Raw genomic sequence first — 16829 nt, forward strand, 5'->3', positions numbered from 1 at the left:
TTATTTCCTATTTTAATTTTTGTGAAAATTTTAATGTTTTACATGTATTTAATATAATCTTAGCTTAGTTACTATGCTGTATTTAATGTCTAAAAAAATAACTTTTCCCTCTTTCAGTAAGTTTTTGATCCAAACTTTATGACTATTTTTATTGTTATTTTCTTTGCTCTTCTCTCCCCATGTGTTAAGACCTTGTTTTTGTGTTGCATGTTACAGAAATCTTTCAGTGTTTCCTCTCAGCCCGTGAAGTAGCTCGTAGCCGAGATCGAGATAGAATGAACAGTGGGGCAGGGTCTGGGTCTCGAGCTGATGATCCACCTCCCCAGTCTCAGCAAGAGCGAAGGGTCAGCACAGACCTTCCTGAGGGTCAGGATGTGTACACCGCTGCCTGCAACTCTGTGATCCATCGGTGTGCCCTGTTAATATTAGGAGTAAGTCCTGTGATTGAGGAGCTTCAGAAGCGGAAGGAAGAAGGACAGTTGCAGCAGCCTTCAACAAGTGCCTCTGAAGGGGGTGGACTTATGACCAGGTGGGACTGACTAGAAACTTGAAACATTTGTGACTTTATGCCGTGCAACACTTTGTTCTTGAAGTTATAGTGGTCTTCTGAAATGAACACACATGTGGAGGAGGAAATCCAAATTGACTAGGGTGAAGTAATATATTAATGTATTAAAGTAATGTAAAGAGTGATATTGATTCAGCCTGGAATAGAAATTTCTGATTAGATGAGGAGGCACAATTTTTCATACATATAAACAACAGTAGTTGACAAACATACGAAGTTTTTTGCATCTCTCTGTAATGTAGTGGCATGTAAGTTGGTTTGATGTCATCGTAAAGGGCTTTGTGCTTACACAAGAGTCAGGATTTCCCTTTGACAGATATAATTACTCCTCACTGTGTATGTATTAGGTCTGTGCTGCTAGTTCCATTCTATTTTATGTTTACTAACAATCCCAAATTGAAAAACTTTTCTTTGTGCATGTGAGACAGGAGTGAAAGTCTTACTGCAGAGAGCCGGCTAGTCCATGCAAGTCCAAATTATAGACTGATCAAATCGAGGAGTGAATCTGATTTGTCTCAGCCTGAATCAGATGAAGAGGGTTACGCGCTGGTAGGTATACCTAGATTCAGTAAAGAGGGATTTTTGTTTTCAGCGTATAGATATATAAGAGTTTGGTTACAGTAAGTACTATATGTTTGTTTTAGACATATAAAAACTTTTTAAAAAGAACTTTTAAGAAAAATGGGATAACTATATTGCATAGATATTTACCACCTATATGTTAATGTGATTCTCAGATTTCTATCTTTATTTTTTTTTTAAGTTTTATTTTATTTCTTTATATTTGAGAGAGAGCACACAAATGGGGGTGGGACGAGGTGGAGAGAGAGAGAGAGAGAGAGGATCTGAAGCAGGCTCAAGGGTCTGAGCTGTCAGTGCAGAGCTTGACATAGGTCTCAAACCTACAAACTGTGAGATTATGACCTGAGCAGAAGTCAGGCACTCAACCAACTGATCCCCCCAGATGCTCCTCAGATTTCTGTCTTTAGCTCTGACTTCTTCCTAAACTTCAAATTCATATATCTGACTCATTGGTGGACAGTCCTCCTGAACAAGTGAGGTTACCCCTATCTTAACCTATCCAAAAATAAATTCATCTTTCTCTCAAACTTTCTTTTCTTACATTCACTATCTTAGTAGGTGGTATTATTAACTACTCAGGATTCATCCTTTTCTTTTCCTTATTTTCTTGTCTTTGCAAACCCCCACACTCCCTACCATCTAGTTAGTCAAGTCTTGTAAATTTTAACCTTGGTATGTTTCTGATATGTCCTTTCCATCCTTTTTGCCACTGTTCTGTTCAAACTTTCCTTCTCTTTTGCTCGGACTAGTCCAGAAGCCTCCAAACTTATTGACCTACTGCTTGTTTTGTGCCCATCTTCCACATTTCACAAGTCTGTTTATATTTCCTCTACTTAAAATATGTCAGTAATTCTCAGTTACCTACCAAAAAGCCTCAGGACCTGGGCTGCAGGCATTTACAGTCAAAATCAAACAGATGAGATGCTGATTTACCTAAGAAGCAGGGAGCAAAGTATGCTGTAGTGTGATAGGTAAATTATGGTGTACAAATTGTCTAAGAGATTACTACTTTTGAGTAGTTTTGGACTTGGAGTTCATAGCTGGATTTGCATTTTGGCTCTCCCTCTGTCTTGTATGTGAATAATCTATACGTGTTACTTGACTTATCTGGGCCTTAGTGTCCCGCTGTGATAGGAGGACATTAGTGCCTCTTGTGTTTATGACAATGTGTGAGACTTTGGTCATGTCACATGGCAGCCCAAACAGAAACTCTGGTTTTTTGGACTGAGTGAGTGGTTTATAAGCTCCATTTTTAGCTCTGAAATTCCTCTATTGTATAAATTGAGATGATGGATATGAAAATACTTTTGAAAAGTATAAAGTACTACATAAACAGAAAGGTATTGTTTCAGAGAAACTTCTAAGCAAAGAAGATTCCTCCTCTAAGGAAAGTTCAGCAGTGTCCCTAAGCAGATTTTATTGTACTATGGTGTTTTGTTTGTTTTTCCCTTCTTTTAGTCATTACCATTAGTATCTCTGTGCTCCCAGTTCATGTTTCCTCTCTTATAGTCTCTGAGATTCCTCTCAGTCTGATCAGTCTCATTATCTAGTCTCCTAACCCTGTGATAGTTTTTATTACATAGATCATGTTACTTCTCTACTCAAAACCTCCAGTGACTGCTTTTTAGAAGCATAAGTCCTTACAGGCCTACAAGACCCTACATATGCTGGCTCCACTGTCACTCTGATCTCTTACTGTCCTCCTTAATTGAGGACTCTCCTTCTATCACACTAGCCTCTTGCCTTTTCCATGAACATACCACACAACCTCCTTTTAGGGCTTTTACCTATTTCCCTCCCCTACCCCCACTAGAATACTGTTGTCTGCCTGGCTAGTTCCCTCACTTCAGTGTTTCCTTCTGTTTTTACTTTTCACTGAGGCCTAGTCTGACCCCTCTGTCTAAAATTGTAGTTTGCCCTCCTTTCCACATATTCAGTCCCTGTCTACCTTGCCTTGCTAGGTTCCCCCTCCCCCCATCCCCCAGCACCAAACATAATTTTGTTTATCACTTTCTGTTGGCCTATACTACACTATAAGCTCCTTGAGGACAGGAGTTTTTGCTGTTTCGTTTACTGCTGTATTGCAAGTACCTACAGTATAGTGCCTGGTATGTAGTAGGAGGCAATCACTAAGTTTTTTTTTTTGGAATGGATGAATTATTTTGTTACCTGTTTTGGTAAAATATTTGTGCCCATTCTGTCCTTTCTACTCTTAAAACATTTTTTTTTAATGTTTATTCATATTGGAGAGAGAGAGGGTGCACAAGCAGGTGAGGGGCAGAGAGAGAGATGGAGACAGAATCTGAAGCAAGCTCCAGGCTCAGAGCTGTCAGTACAGAGTCGATGTGGGGCTTGAACTGAACGAGCTGTGAGATCATGACCTGAGCTGAGTCAGACGCTCAACTGACTGAGCCACCCAGGTGCCCTTTTTTTATTTTTTAGTGTTTCTACTCTTTAATTCAAGCCTTTGTTACCTTTGCTTGGACTGGTAGTTTTAAACTGATCTCCCTACTTTTTTCAGTTCCTCTCCTTAGATCCTGTTCCCAAAGTTAGAGCTTTTTTTTTTTTTTTTTTTTTTAAATGCTTCTTTATTTTTTTGACAGCTCAGAGCCTGGAGCCTACTTTGGATTGTGTGTTTCTTCTTTCTCTGCCTCTTCCCTCCTTGTGCTCTCTCTCTCTTTTTCTAAAAAATTAATAAGCATTAAAAAAAATTAAAAAGAAAACACAACAAAAATAATACCAGCTGGTCACGCTCCCTTCCTACTTAGAAAACTTTGTGATTCTGCACTACCTACCAAGAAATCAAAGATTCTGGAAAATGTTTCCTGCCTGCCTTTGGAACCAGTTATCCCCTGCAGTAATCTGTATTTTTGGCATGATAGTCCACCTGCCAGACCCCAAACATACCTCTTGAGCCTCTGCTCAAGCACTCTTTGCCTTAAATGTCTTTCTCCTGGATTTTATTGATGCGAGTCTTATCTTTTCTTAAGAACTGGCTAAAGTGTCATCTCTTCCAGAAAGCTTTCCAAGATCACGTTACTCCCAGGAGTCTTCATGTTATTTCTGTGACATTTTGGTAGTATCTCTAATGAACCACTAATGGTTTGTCTCACATCACACTTATTTATGTATTATTAGTATTTCTTTCCAGCAGACCTCTTAGAAGGCAGGTTTATTGTAATGCCCCTGATGTCTTTTTTTTTTTTTTTTAACGTTTATTTATTTTTGAGACAGAGAGAGACAGAGCATGAACAGGGGAGGGGGAGAGAGAGAGGGAGACACAGAATCGGAAGCAGGCTCCAGGCTCTGAGCCATCAGCCCAGAGCCCGACGCGGGGCTCGAACTCACGGACCGTGAGATCGTGACCTGAGCTGAAGTCGGACGCTTAACCGACTGAGCCACCCAGGCGCCCCGACCCCTGATGTCTTTTACAGTATGTTTTGTAGATTGATAATTCATTTCCACTGAAATGAAAAGATAAAAAATGAGGATAGATGTAGTTAAAGCAACATACTTTGAGAAAACAAATAGTGAAATCTCACTTAGTCATAGTAGGCTTAAGATTTGCTATTGATTTTTACCTGGGGCAAGATTTTTACCTTTCTGAACCCCAGCTTCTTTATTTTGAAATGGGGAATAAAACTGCCTGTCATGCAGGGCACCTTGGTGGCTCAGTCAGTTAAGCATCTGACTCTTGATTTTGGCTCAGGTCATGATCTCACGGTTTTTGAGTTCAACCCCTGCATTGGGCTTCCTGCTTACAGCACAGAGCCTGCTTGGGATTCTCTCTCCCTCTCTCTGCCCCTCCCCTGCTTGCATATGTGTATACTCTCTCTCTTTCTCAAAATAAATAAACTTAAAAAAAAAAAAAGAAAAGAAAACTACCTGTTATACTTGCCTCAACTGGGTTGTTGTAAAGAACAAGTTTGGTAATATTTAAAACGTTTTGAAAAATATATTTTCAGAACAGAATGGAAAGAGAGATCAGTGGAGGTAGATTGAGCCTAGATTTAGTTGCCAAGATTGTTAACATTGAGTTTCCTACAGTTTATAAAAGATTAATAAACACATTTTTGAAAAAGATTTGCTCTTGATCATCTTTCTTTACAGAATGTTTAGAAAGATAGTCTTATAAGAGGTAGGAAAGTCTAGAACCAGAGCAGATTCTTTTGCAGATGAAGGAGAGTCTTGTAAGAGATAGGAAAGTCTAGAACCAGAGCAGATTCTTTTGCAGATGAAGGGAGATGTGGGCTGAGCCTTCAGCCTGGCATAGATGAAGAGGGGCACACAGTGGGGGCAGTTTGGGTTTTTCCAGCTAAAATACATTATCCTTCTGTCAGGTTATTTAGGATTTCCATTCATATCCTTAATATCTAGTGGTACTTCATTTCTGATTTGTGAATGAATGAAATGCTTTCTTAACATAAGTTAATCAGTTTAATGCTCAGTCTTTGCTTTATCCTTCTTTTATAAAGAGTGTTACATGATGTATTTTCTACTTCTCTGTCTTAGTAAACCTCAACAGTTAATTAAGCGTAAGTTCAACTGTGTGATTGACAGTTGTCATACCTATCCAGCATTTCATACTACACTCTCTTAATCTATTCCCTCTCTTCCTTATTCCATAAAGGAGTTGATTTAGTGTATAAAAATAAATACTTTATAAAAGGATGAATTAGGTGAATGAATTAGGACTCAAAGAAACTGAAAGATAAAGCCCTGGGTGAGATTTTGTACACCTCAGACCATATCCTGTGATGTTTGGCTAAAGGTGGGCCACCAAAGAGGAACAGCATAATGATTTCCAAGATTCAGTGTCTAAAAGATATAACAAACCAGTTGTTCAAGGGAAACAGATAATTCTAGTTCTGAGGCCTGAGATAAAATTATTCTGTGACCCCTCATGACCAAGGTACTGTGTGATAAAAATGTTTTCTTGCATGATCCACTGATATCTTCAGGAGCGGTTGTAACATTTCGTATTTTGTCTAGCACCAAATGGCCTGACAACATACTTATTTTTGGTGTGTGTGTGTATGTAAGATGAAATGTGTTTATCTACAATGTAGGTACATGTGTCTGTGTATAACCAGGTAATGATTTTCTACAATGGCAGTTCCTAAATGAATCTGTTTTATCACTTCTACAACCTTTCTTCTTTGCCACCATTTTTTAAAATTATGTGATAGAGTAAAAATGAAATGCCTAGTAAGACCATAATGTCAAGTCTTTGCATAAATGAGTCAGTCACCTATGGTTTGTACTTGGTTGGCTGTACATATGAGCAGAGCAGATAGTTGTCTGCACCCCTCCCCAACAGAAATATACTTCTTCTTCCTGAAAACCTTCACTATTTTATTGAGCTGTCTGCAGTTTCAGCAATTTGAGATTTCTAGATTTAATAGGCTTTTTTTTTGTTTTGTTTTGTTTTGTTTTGTTTTGTTTTGAGAGAGAGAGAGAGAGAGAGAGCATGCCCACTTGAGAGGCAGAGGGAGGGAGAGAGAATCTTAAGCAGGCTACATGCCCAGTGCAGAGACCAATGTAGGGCTTGATTCTATGACTGTGAGATCATAACCTGAGCTGAAGTCAAGAATTGGACACTTAACCCAGGCACCCCTTAAAAACATTTAAAAATCCTTTAAAATACTGCCAGTAGTCTTAGGACTATGTTACTTTTCTGTTAGGGTGGATTCATCAGATTCTCTTCCTCTAAAATGCCTAGCCAAGACTAGTGGGGCTTTTGAAAAGAATGTAAAATAAGAATAGAAAAAGCAATTTTTGAAAATGAGACTTTGCTACAGGAGGTATTAATAAGATTATAGTGTATTTGGAAGATAAAAGACAAAGATACCTGGGGCACCTGGGTGGCTTAGTTGGTTGAACGTCCGACTCTTGATTTTGGCTCAGGTCATGATTTCACAGTTTGTGAGTTCAGAGCCCAGCATTGGGCCCTATGCTGACTGTGTACAGCCTGCTTGGGATTCTCTCTCTCCCTCTCTCCCTGCCCTTCCCCCACTTGTGCATGTGCTTGCTCTCTCTCTCAAAATACATAGATGAACTTAAAAACAACAAAAAAAAGGGCAATAATTTGAAAAAAGAAAAGGTGACAACAAAGAAAAACTTATGCTACTCTACAATGTTAATTAGCATACACCTTGACTTTGTGTTTTAGTATCTCAGAGTTATGTGCCTGGGCTTTCTTAAAGCTGTTTTCAGTAGGTTTTTTTGAGACGTTTTATTAGACTTTAGTCTGACTTGACTGGTATACAGGTAGCACATTGTTATAATTTTATGTATTTTTATTCTAATGTGTTAAATCTAATCTTAAAACACTTTTCACGACTAAATTTTTCATTTTTAACTTAATAGAGTGGAAGACGAAATGTTGATTTGGATTTGGCGTCATCTCATAGAAAGAGAGGTAAGTATTAAGAAATTAAAAATCTGGTTAAATGATGTAGCTGTTTTTATATCTGATGTATTTAGATATGATTGTCTTTGAAACATTGCAAAAACAAATTTAGAAACATTTTATTGGAAGAGTTAAAAGGAAATTATTTTCTTTAACATACACCCTTTTAAAACAAATGTCTAAGAGTTAATAGCCAGTCTGTTTCTCATTTGTCATGTGTTTTGACTTTTTAAAAAGTTGTGTGGAACTCCAAAAGTAATGCTTTACATTATGGGGGTTATGTACATTATTTGCTGTGTTTTAGTTCACTGGTACAGTTGCCATAGTTTAATGGTATTACATGAGAACTCTCCTCCACTCACCTCCTGTCTCTGCATGCACACTTTCAGAAAGTTTCCACTTTTTTTTTTACTCTTTGCCTCTTAAGATACAGCATGTAAGACATAAGCTTATGATTTCTAGACAAATTTTCCCATGAGGAACAATTTTACGAGTGTTATCAAGAGTTTAGCTTGTTTGTTAGAAGCTCTTTCTTAGTAAATAATACAGTTAACTCTTGGTTATATATAAAAATGTATGGAAAGGACAGCTGTTTCAGAGACTCTAAATTCAAGGATACCTAAAAACTCCCCAAGTATTGCTCTCTATTAACTGGCACTTTTATTAAACCCATTTATACTGTGGTTGTGAAAATGTGAAATGTTCAACATTCGTGCTAGTGGCAATTTTTAAGAGCCTGTGGGAAAAATGATTTTCTGTGATAGTAAGTCTTCTGTACTTTAAAACCAAACCCTTCTCTTGATAGCTTCCTTGGCAGAATGTTCAGTTCCCCCACAGGAAGCAAACTGAGAGATGAGGGAAAACTGAGGAATGAAAGGAAGAAATGCATGCACAGTTTTTTCATTTGTGTGTTTATAACTTAGAGGAAGAAATGTTGGCATTCTGTCAAATAAAATATGATACTTTGTCCTTTAGTTAGAATACAGAGAATGGGGCGCCTGGGTGGCGCAGTCGGTTAAGCGTCCGACTTCAGCCAGGTCACGATCTCGCGGTCCGTGAGTTTGAGCCCCGCGTCAGGCTATGGGCTGATGGCTCAGAGCCTGGAGCCTGTTTCTGATTCTGTGTCTCCCTCTCTCTCTGCCCCTCCCCCGTTCATGCTCTGTCTCTCTCTGTCCCAAAAATAAATAAACGTTAAAAAAAAAAAAAAATTAAAAAAAAAAAAAAAGAATACAGAGAATGATTTTTCTGAAATACTAAGAGTAATGACTAGAACTGGTACTTTGTTTATTTGAAAAGTCTTTGGAAGCTATAACATAGCTGTTGGGTTTTTTAAAAAAATCATAAGGTTATTTGTGATATAAAAATAATTAAATGATGTTTAGTGTAATGTGCAATATGTATTTTATTATTTTATAATTCTTTGAAAATTGGGAGTTCATGTGTCCAGAAAATCCTTTTTGCATAACCACTTGACGTAGAAATTAAAATTTTGGTTAGCTTAGGTGAGCACTGTTGCTAAAATTTCTGTTATATGTGTATCATTTGGTGCTAGAGAGACAATGGCTCCAAACTTAATGAGTAGCATAAGGGATCCAGTCTTTAGTAAGAGCCTCCTGCTGTACTGATTATATTTATGCATGATAGTCCATTAGCTAAAATTATTTTCTGTTAAACCTTTATCCTGTGAGATTTAGTCTATATTAGCCATGTCAGTATGTGCAAAGTAATGTTTAGAATAAAACAGAAAGTGGTATCTTTTCTCTGAATTACAAATGACCTAGAATTTCATTGTAAATTACTTAGGAAAAATAGCTAGAACACTTCACAGTTACTGTCCTAGAGTTGGTTTCTGCTCAAGTTTTTAAACTGTTATCCTATGAGTAGATGTGGAGTTTCTATAGTTGTAGGTATAAGGAGATACAAATGAATGAAGCCATTAATCCAAATATTGTTTGTGGATAAACTACCTTCTCCAAAAAGCTCAAGGCAGTACCAAAACCTACTAACTTTTTGGAATTTAACTTTACTTTGTTGAAAACAGAAAAGCAGATATAGGACCTCATGGGAAAAGTTTTTTTTTTTTTTTAATTATTCACTTAGGAAATTATAATAGGGAGGGAAACTAGTTATATAAATCTTCATGATATCACTTAATATGGTACCAATTTATCCTAATAATCATTGCATTTTAATGTTCCCAGAGAAAAATCTGCCGATGGCTTTGTTCTTAGGAATAGGTGACTAGAAAGTAGAAGAATTACTCTTTTAGGAAGGCGGCAAAAATAGTTTTCAATCTAATGAATACTAGAGCTTACAGATTAAACAATGAAAATGTACACTTAATAGTTTTCTTATAGATTTCCTTCTTTAAAATAAAAGAACATTGAAAATACATTAAGGGGAATATATTTTGAAAGGAATTTTTAAAAATTATTTGTATTTAGTGACTACCTTAGGACCGCAGTGGTTTGTTTTGTTTTGTTTTGTTTTGTTCTTAAATAATGGTAGAATAAACAATCCTATTTTTTCCTTATTTATTGCCAGTTTGGACTAGATGCCTATCTTCATTTGGGCAAACGAATCAAGTCAGAACTGTTTGGGGCCATTTAGGTGTTCTGATTATAACTTGAGCTGTGAAGGACAAACAGATGCCCTGCCAAGTGACAATTCTCCTATGCTCTTGTTTACCCCTTTCCAGTATTTTGAAGAGGAAATGACAATTTTTTCCCTTGCATAGCTTTTGTACTTACTAGTCTCAGTGGCCCTGAGTTATTAAAAACCTAGTAAAAGAAATTAGAGATAAGTTACTATGTGACATTCACTGAAATTAAATGGATGTATCAATAACAATTAATGGTTGTATACTCGTTTCAGCTGCTCTTCTTTTCCTTCCAAAGGCTCCTCCTTGGGAATGCTAGTGCCTATAATTTCAGTGTTTGGCATTGGGGATACTAGGATTCATGCTTTTGAACCATGATTGCTGCTTCTTCCCTCATTCAAGTTAATCTTTCACAATTGGTCCAAGCAAGCAAATATGGTAGGAATGGGTAGAGCAAATAGAGCACATAAATGTAGCTGTTTGCTCATCTGTTCAGAGGCATTAAAGCTAAATTCTAAAACCAAAAAAATGTCTTAAATTACTTTAAAAAGAGATAGGTGAAACATTTCTGCTTAGTGCCTCAGAGATAATAGGACATTTTGTATTCATTAAACACCTGTAAACCAGTTCCATATGCCAGTCATTGTTCTGATGCTTAAAACATATTAACTCATTTAATTCTTACAACAGCTCGTCAAAATTTTATACAAAACCTGTTAAATGTGTTGGTATTTTGGTACTTTGATAAATACTTAAAAGATTTGCTGTAGTTGTGTAGAACTGAGCTCATCCATCGCTGAAAGAAGACACCTAACTTTGCAGATACTTAACTTTAGTTTTCATACTTAAGCTGAACCTGGTGCAGTGAAAAATGGTAGGGATACCAAAGCAGCAATTTAAGAAGCAACATCAGGAATCTTATTAGTTAAAATACTATATGACTTGATTTTTTTCACTCCTTAGGCCTTATAAATAAAGTGTTAGGGTTTTACAGCTAAAAATAATACTGGAAACATTTATCAGCATGTGTGTTTCATGGTATAACATGTATGGGTGAAATGCTGTTTTTATCTATGCATTTCAAATTAGATTATATAAAGAAGAGCAAATGTAAATGTTGTCTCCTGTATCAAATTTCTCCTTTTGTCTTCTGATTTTTGTGTGGTAGTGTATTTACTCCTTTTTGGCCAGTTGAGCCCCAGAAAAAAGAAGAGCTTCAAGCAAGTACATGATGGCATGTTTAATTTTTTTCCCCTTTTAGCTTGCCTACATATTTTATGGTTTATAAAGTATGTATTGCAGCTCTGCCATGTTCATTTTGAAAATTCCATTTAAGAACCAAAATTGTAAGGACAAGTAAACCATCTCAAAAAAAGTCTTGTTGAACTTTGTATCTCCTTTTTATAGTAGATGACTCTGAAATAATACTAAGTAAGAACTGGACTTAGTCACAATTACTCTATAGAAGCTTTTATTGTACTTTCCAGACACAGTATTTCCTAGATTCCAGTGAAACAATATTGAACAAACCAAAGTTAATCAGGTTGTTACAATTTTTTTTTAAAGACTTAAGAATTCTTTCATCTCTCATTTCCATAATATAAGTTTTTGTTTTGAAGTATATTTGATGTCAGCCTAAATATTTGGCTTACGGTTATTTTATTTATTTATCCTAATGTTTTCATATGCTGCTTTTCCTGTTCTTTCTTTTAGTCATACAGAATTTTGTTTGGGTCATATACCTAATAAGTTGCATGTTTTACATTGGGGTCAGCAAAGTATGCCTGGTGAACCAAGTCTGGCCTGCTACCTCTTTTTGTAAATAAGGCTTCCTTGGAATGCAGCCACACTCATTTGTTTATATATTGTCTGTGACAGCCTTCCTATTACAACAGCAGAGTTGAGTGGTTGCAGCACAGACCTTTAAGACCCACAAAAACCTGAAATATTTCCTGTCTGACTCTTTATACAAAAAGTTTGACCCTTGCTTTAATTTGCCAAGAGGATTTTAATGGGTTGGCCACCCATTTCTACAACATTTTGGGTTATATCAAAGCAATTCACTCTTTGTATATTCTTCATAGTCAAACCTTTGTGTAGGCAGGCAGTTGACATTTCCGTGTATTGGTGACTCATGAAGTTGATTAATAACAGGAATTTGTAAGATCACCTCCCTCCCATAAAATTAAGGAATTAGCATTATTAATTTTACAGATCAAATTTTTGACCTCCATTTCCTCAATTGGAATTTGAGGACTGGATAATCTTCAAGGTCTCTTTTACATCTGTGGTTCTAACACTAGCTCATTGCACATTTAATTTTCATTTTGAAAAGTAATTTGTAAATATTGGAAAACAGAACATTTTATTCTGAAATTTTATTATTGAACAAACAAGCTCAGTGCAAAGAGCCAAAAACTATTATTTGTAAGTTAAGGCTAAATCCACATTCTGGATTTGGGGTGCTTACGGAAATGGAAAATGATTATTTCTTTTTTTTTTTTAACTAGCTTCTGCTTTATTCTTTATAATTTTTAATTTAATCCATTATGCATACTTGGCATTATTCTTTGGGTTGCTTTACTCTTTTCTGTTTTACGTGAAAAAAATAATCAGCTATGCAGTTTGGAGAATTTTTCAGATTGGTTATTTTTCATGCTCAGTAAAACTGAAAATTCAGCATTTTTTAATCTTAAGAATTCTTGCTAAAACATGGAAGGCAGAGTAACCATGTCTTCTTTGCTATTCTAAATTATTCTAGTAGAATGCATATAAATTAATTCCGTTACTTTATAATATTAGCTAAATTTCTACATCTGATTTTGAAGTCCTGGGGTTTTATTGACACCAGTGTACTAATTCAGAAATATGTCAGGCAATCGTTATTTATTAATTTTTTTTCTCTGTGGGCATTAGTGTTTAAATAGTTCTCTTTCCATATCTTTTCCATCTAGTTATACAACAAAACAATTTTTGGAATGCATATTTTATTGACTACCTTAAGATGCATTCCTAATAGAGAAAGTTGGCATATTCATGTGATAGGACATTATACAGTACTCACACAAATGAATTATGGCTACATGTAATAATGTGAATGAATATTGGCAATATACTGATGGAAGAGAGTATGCCCACAAAGGTTACATAAAATGATACTTGTTTATAAAGTAAAAACTCACTAAAACTAAACATTATTTGTCTTGGCAATACATATAAGATAAAACAATATTTAACATTAATAAAAGCAAAGGAATGATAAACCCAGGCTTAGGGATAATATAGCCTTAGGTAGGAAGAGATATGGAGAGATGGATTAGAGGAGGAACAGATAGGTAGATACAAGTTATTATCAGTTTTCTAGTTCTTGTGTTCACATTTATTATAAATAAATATAAATACAAAAGCAGGCCATGTGTGGACCAGTGATAAGAGATTATCATGAGCCAAGGATTATGGTTAATCTAATTCATGTACCTGACATCAATTAAATTAAAAAAAACAAAGCTTGTAAGAATTGGACATTTATATATTTATTTAAAGCTAATATTGGCATATGACTTGTTGTGTTCAAACATACTAACGTATTTGTTGTCTAATGTTTTAGTCTGTTTAGTCTAGAAAATGTCCACTGGCAAAACTAATGATAACTATATTTAGCAACTATTGTGACATCACTTGGTAATTTTAAATAGATATCATTTTACTTCGAATCTCATATATTCTTGTCTGTGAAACTTTGCTTCCTCTATATAGGAGTTTCACAACATGCAGTAAATATGCATATGACACAGTGAAAGTGTTCCTTATATTAATGAAACCCAAAGGGTGATGTTTGTGTCTCCTTTTTGTATAAGTTTACTTGCCCTTCTATATCCATTTTTTGGTAATGTTTCATTGCAGATATGTAGACACTTTGCTCAGTCTTAACTTACTCTTTGCAATGATAATGTTAAATTGGATGAAATTCTAGTACTTGTAGGTCTTACGAGCAGTGTTCCAAGTGCCTAGTTCTTTTGTGTTCGTAAATGATGGTCTAGTTTAATATCGCAGAGCATTTTAAGCTAAGCATTTTGAGAGCAGCTTCTGCCTTTCTTTTTCTTGTGGCAGTGTGTTGCTAAAGCGCTTTCAGAGACACTGATACATCAAACAGGGCTTTCCCTTTATTTTCTTACATTGCTCTGGTTTTTGTTTGTTTTTTGTTTTTACCAAAGCATTTTGCTCAGATTCACTTAATGCATGCATGTAATTCAAACGTGAGTGTCCATTTCTCACCAGTTGGTATGGTAGCAGCACTCAGCCCTCCCCTAGTTTCAGAATGTATGCTCTACTTGGTTGTTATTGATACATGTTTGTTCTGTTTGTATGTAGGTCCTATGCACAGTCAATTGGAATCCTTGAGTGACTCTTGGGCTCGCCTGAAACATAGCAGAGACTGGTTATGCAACTCCTCTTACTCCTTTGAGTCTGATTTTGATCTTACCAAGTCTTTGGGAGTTCACACTTTGATCGAAAATGTTGTAAGCTTTGTGAGTGGAGATGTGGGGAATGCTCCAGGTTTTAAAGAGCCAGAGGAAAGTATGTCTACGAGTCCCCAGGCCTCTATCATTGCAATGGAACAGCAGCAGTTAAGGGCAGAAGTAAGTCTTTGATACTTACTCCTCAAGAGGCACTGTGGAAACTTAAATGGAATCACTGTACAATAGTAGAAAAAATTTTTCCTTTTCATCTACTCTTTGCCTCTCCCTCTCCTCCACCTGAACTTTTTGATGTCACTATCATATAATGGCATAATATATTGTTTGAAATGGACAAAGTGCATTTTTAATTGCCATCTCTTAGAGCAAGATACTGTAATCTTAAGTCTTGCCTTGTCTCCTAGAAACTAAAATGAGACTGGCTGGTGAGCATATACATCTGCTTCTTAGAGCCTCCGGTTTTGACCCATTTGTCTCCACTTAAAAAAGGCTAGATTAGGACACCACAGTAGTAATGATGAATGCTGAAGTTAGTGAACAGAACTTTAAGGGGACCTAAGATGCCTGTGTAGCCTCATAGTATTTCCCTCAAAATATTTATTATTCTGGTTTTAACATGTACACAAATTCTTTAATACTCTTCCTTTAGGATGTGGAGGTTAATTCCCGTTCTCTTAAAGTAAGCAGGACTTAGTGTCTCGGAGCTAGCAGAGTATGAAAAGGGAAAAACATGAATAATTTTACATTACAGAAACCTGACACACATCACCTTAGCCAAGTGATCAAGATTAACATTATCAACAATAAGTTATAGTGACATCATACATCCCTGAAAATAATGTGTTGAGAAGAGGACTTTATAGTATTTTCCCCTGAATCCATAACTCTAGTCCAGGCATGAAAAAATATCAGGCAAGCCCAAATTGTGGGACATTCTGTAAAACACATGAACAGCTCTTTCGAAGGAAAGATGGCAACTGGGACAGACTGAAAGAGACTAAGGAGACATGACAACTGAATGCAAAATGGTATCTGGGATTGGATCCTGGAAGAGAAAAGGAACATTTTGGGAAAACTGGTAAAATCCAAATAAAGTCTGTAGTTTAGTTATAGTGATGTACCAGTGTTCATTTCTTAGTTTTGATAAATGTACCATAGTCACCTAAGATTGTAACATTAGTGGAAAGTAGGAGGAAGGCATACAGGAAGAATCTATACCATGTTTTCAACGCTTCTGTACTATTGTTAAATGTACAGTTATTTCAAAGTAAAAAGTTATTGAAAAAAAAAAAAAGAGGGATAGGCTGATGGACTACAGTGGTAGGTTTTGCCCTCCTAGCTAGGGACGAGAGAGCCAGATGTTCAAGAGACCCACAGAGAAACCTTCCAGAAATTCTTTTTCTAATTCTTGAACGAAACACTATTCATTCTATTTAACTTCCCTGTAAGTGAAGGAAGCAATAATCATAACACTTTATGGTTTTGAACCCTTCATATATATATATATATATATATATATATATATATATATATATCCTCATGAGCATCACAGTAGCTATGTGAGTAGGTTAGAAAAAGTACTATAGGATTAGCTTTATTTGACACGAAGAAACTGAGATTCAGAACGTTAAGTGAGTTTCCCAAGGCCACAAAGTACATGGAAGAGTCTGGCCTTGAAATTAGGTCTCATACATCCAGATCTGCTTTCCTCATTGTCCTGTGTAGCCTCTTAATTACTGAAGTATGCTAGTAGAGTTTTTAGAAATATTTTGATTTTAATGATAAAATAAATGTCTACTTTAATAGAATAGAGCCCTAAGAAACGTCAGGATTTTCTGTGCTAAGTATATTATCTGTGTTGGAATTCCTTTGTGTCTCAGTTCAGTGAAGAACTCTAAAATATATTTATTTTGCTTTTCTCAAGCTACGTTTAGAAGCACTTCACCAGATCCTCGTTCTTTTGTCTGGGATGGAGGAAAAAGGAAGCATCTCTCTGACAGGAAGCAGATCAAACTTGGGCTTCCAGTCATCCACACTGCTCACGTCTGTGAGGCTGCAGTTTCTAGCAGGGTGTTTTGGTTTAGGCACTGTGGGACATGCAGGAGCCAAAGGAGAGAGTGGCCGATTGCATCACTATCAGGTAGGTGACAGATCTGGCGTGTGAGGATGCACCTTGCAGTATATTCAGAT

At 36.2% G+C, this 16829-nt stretch overlaps 1 protein-coding gene across 17 annotated transcripts in view; it reads left to right on the top strand.

Annotated features, from left to right (window-relative positions):
- The window catches only part of HERC1 (HECT and RLD domain containing E3 ubiquitin protein ligase family member 1), a 193301-nt gene that overhangs the window by 95876 nt on the left and 80596 nt on the right, over positions 1–16829 (top strand). For 10 of the 17 annotated variants that reach the window (XM_043555213.1, XM_043555218.1, XM_043555211.1 and 7 more), the window contains exons 23-27: positions 217–529; positions 997–1117; positions 7520–7571; positions 14533–14801; positions 16564–16779. In XM_043555213.1, coding sequence (XP_043411148.1) covers positions 217–529; positions 997–1117; positions 7520–7571; positions 14533–14801; positions 16564–16779 — 971 coding nt within the window. Of the gene's footprint in view, positions 1–189; positions 530–996; positions 1118–7519; positions 7572–14532; positions 14802–16563; positions 16780–16829 lie in introns of all 17 variants that reach the window. The other 7 variants (XM_043555205.1, XM_043555215.1, XM_043555208.1 and 4 more) reach the window with 1 other exon arrangement.

This window comes from Prionailurus bengalensis, chromosome B3 (assembly GCF_016509475.1).
Source record: "Prionailurus bengalensis isolate Pbe53 chromosome B3, Fcat_Pben_1.1_paternal_pri, whole genome shotgun sequence".
Classification (NCBI taxonomy): domain Eukaryota; kingdom Metazoa; phylum Chordata; class Mammalia; order Carnivora; family Felidae; genus Prionailurus; species Prionailurus bengalensis.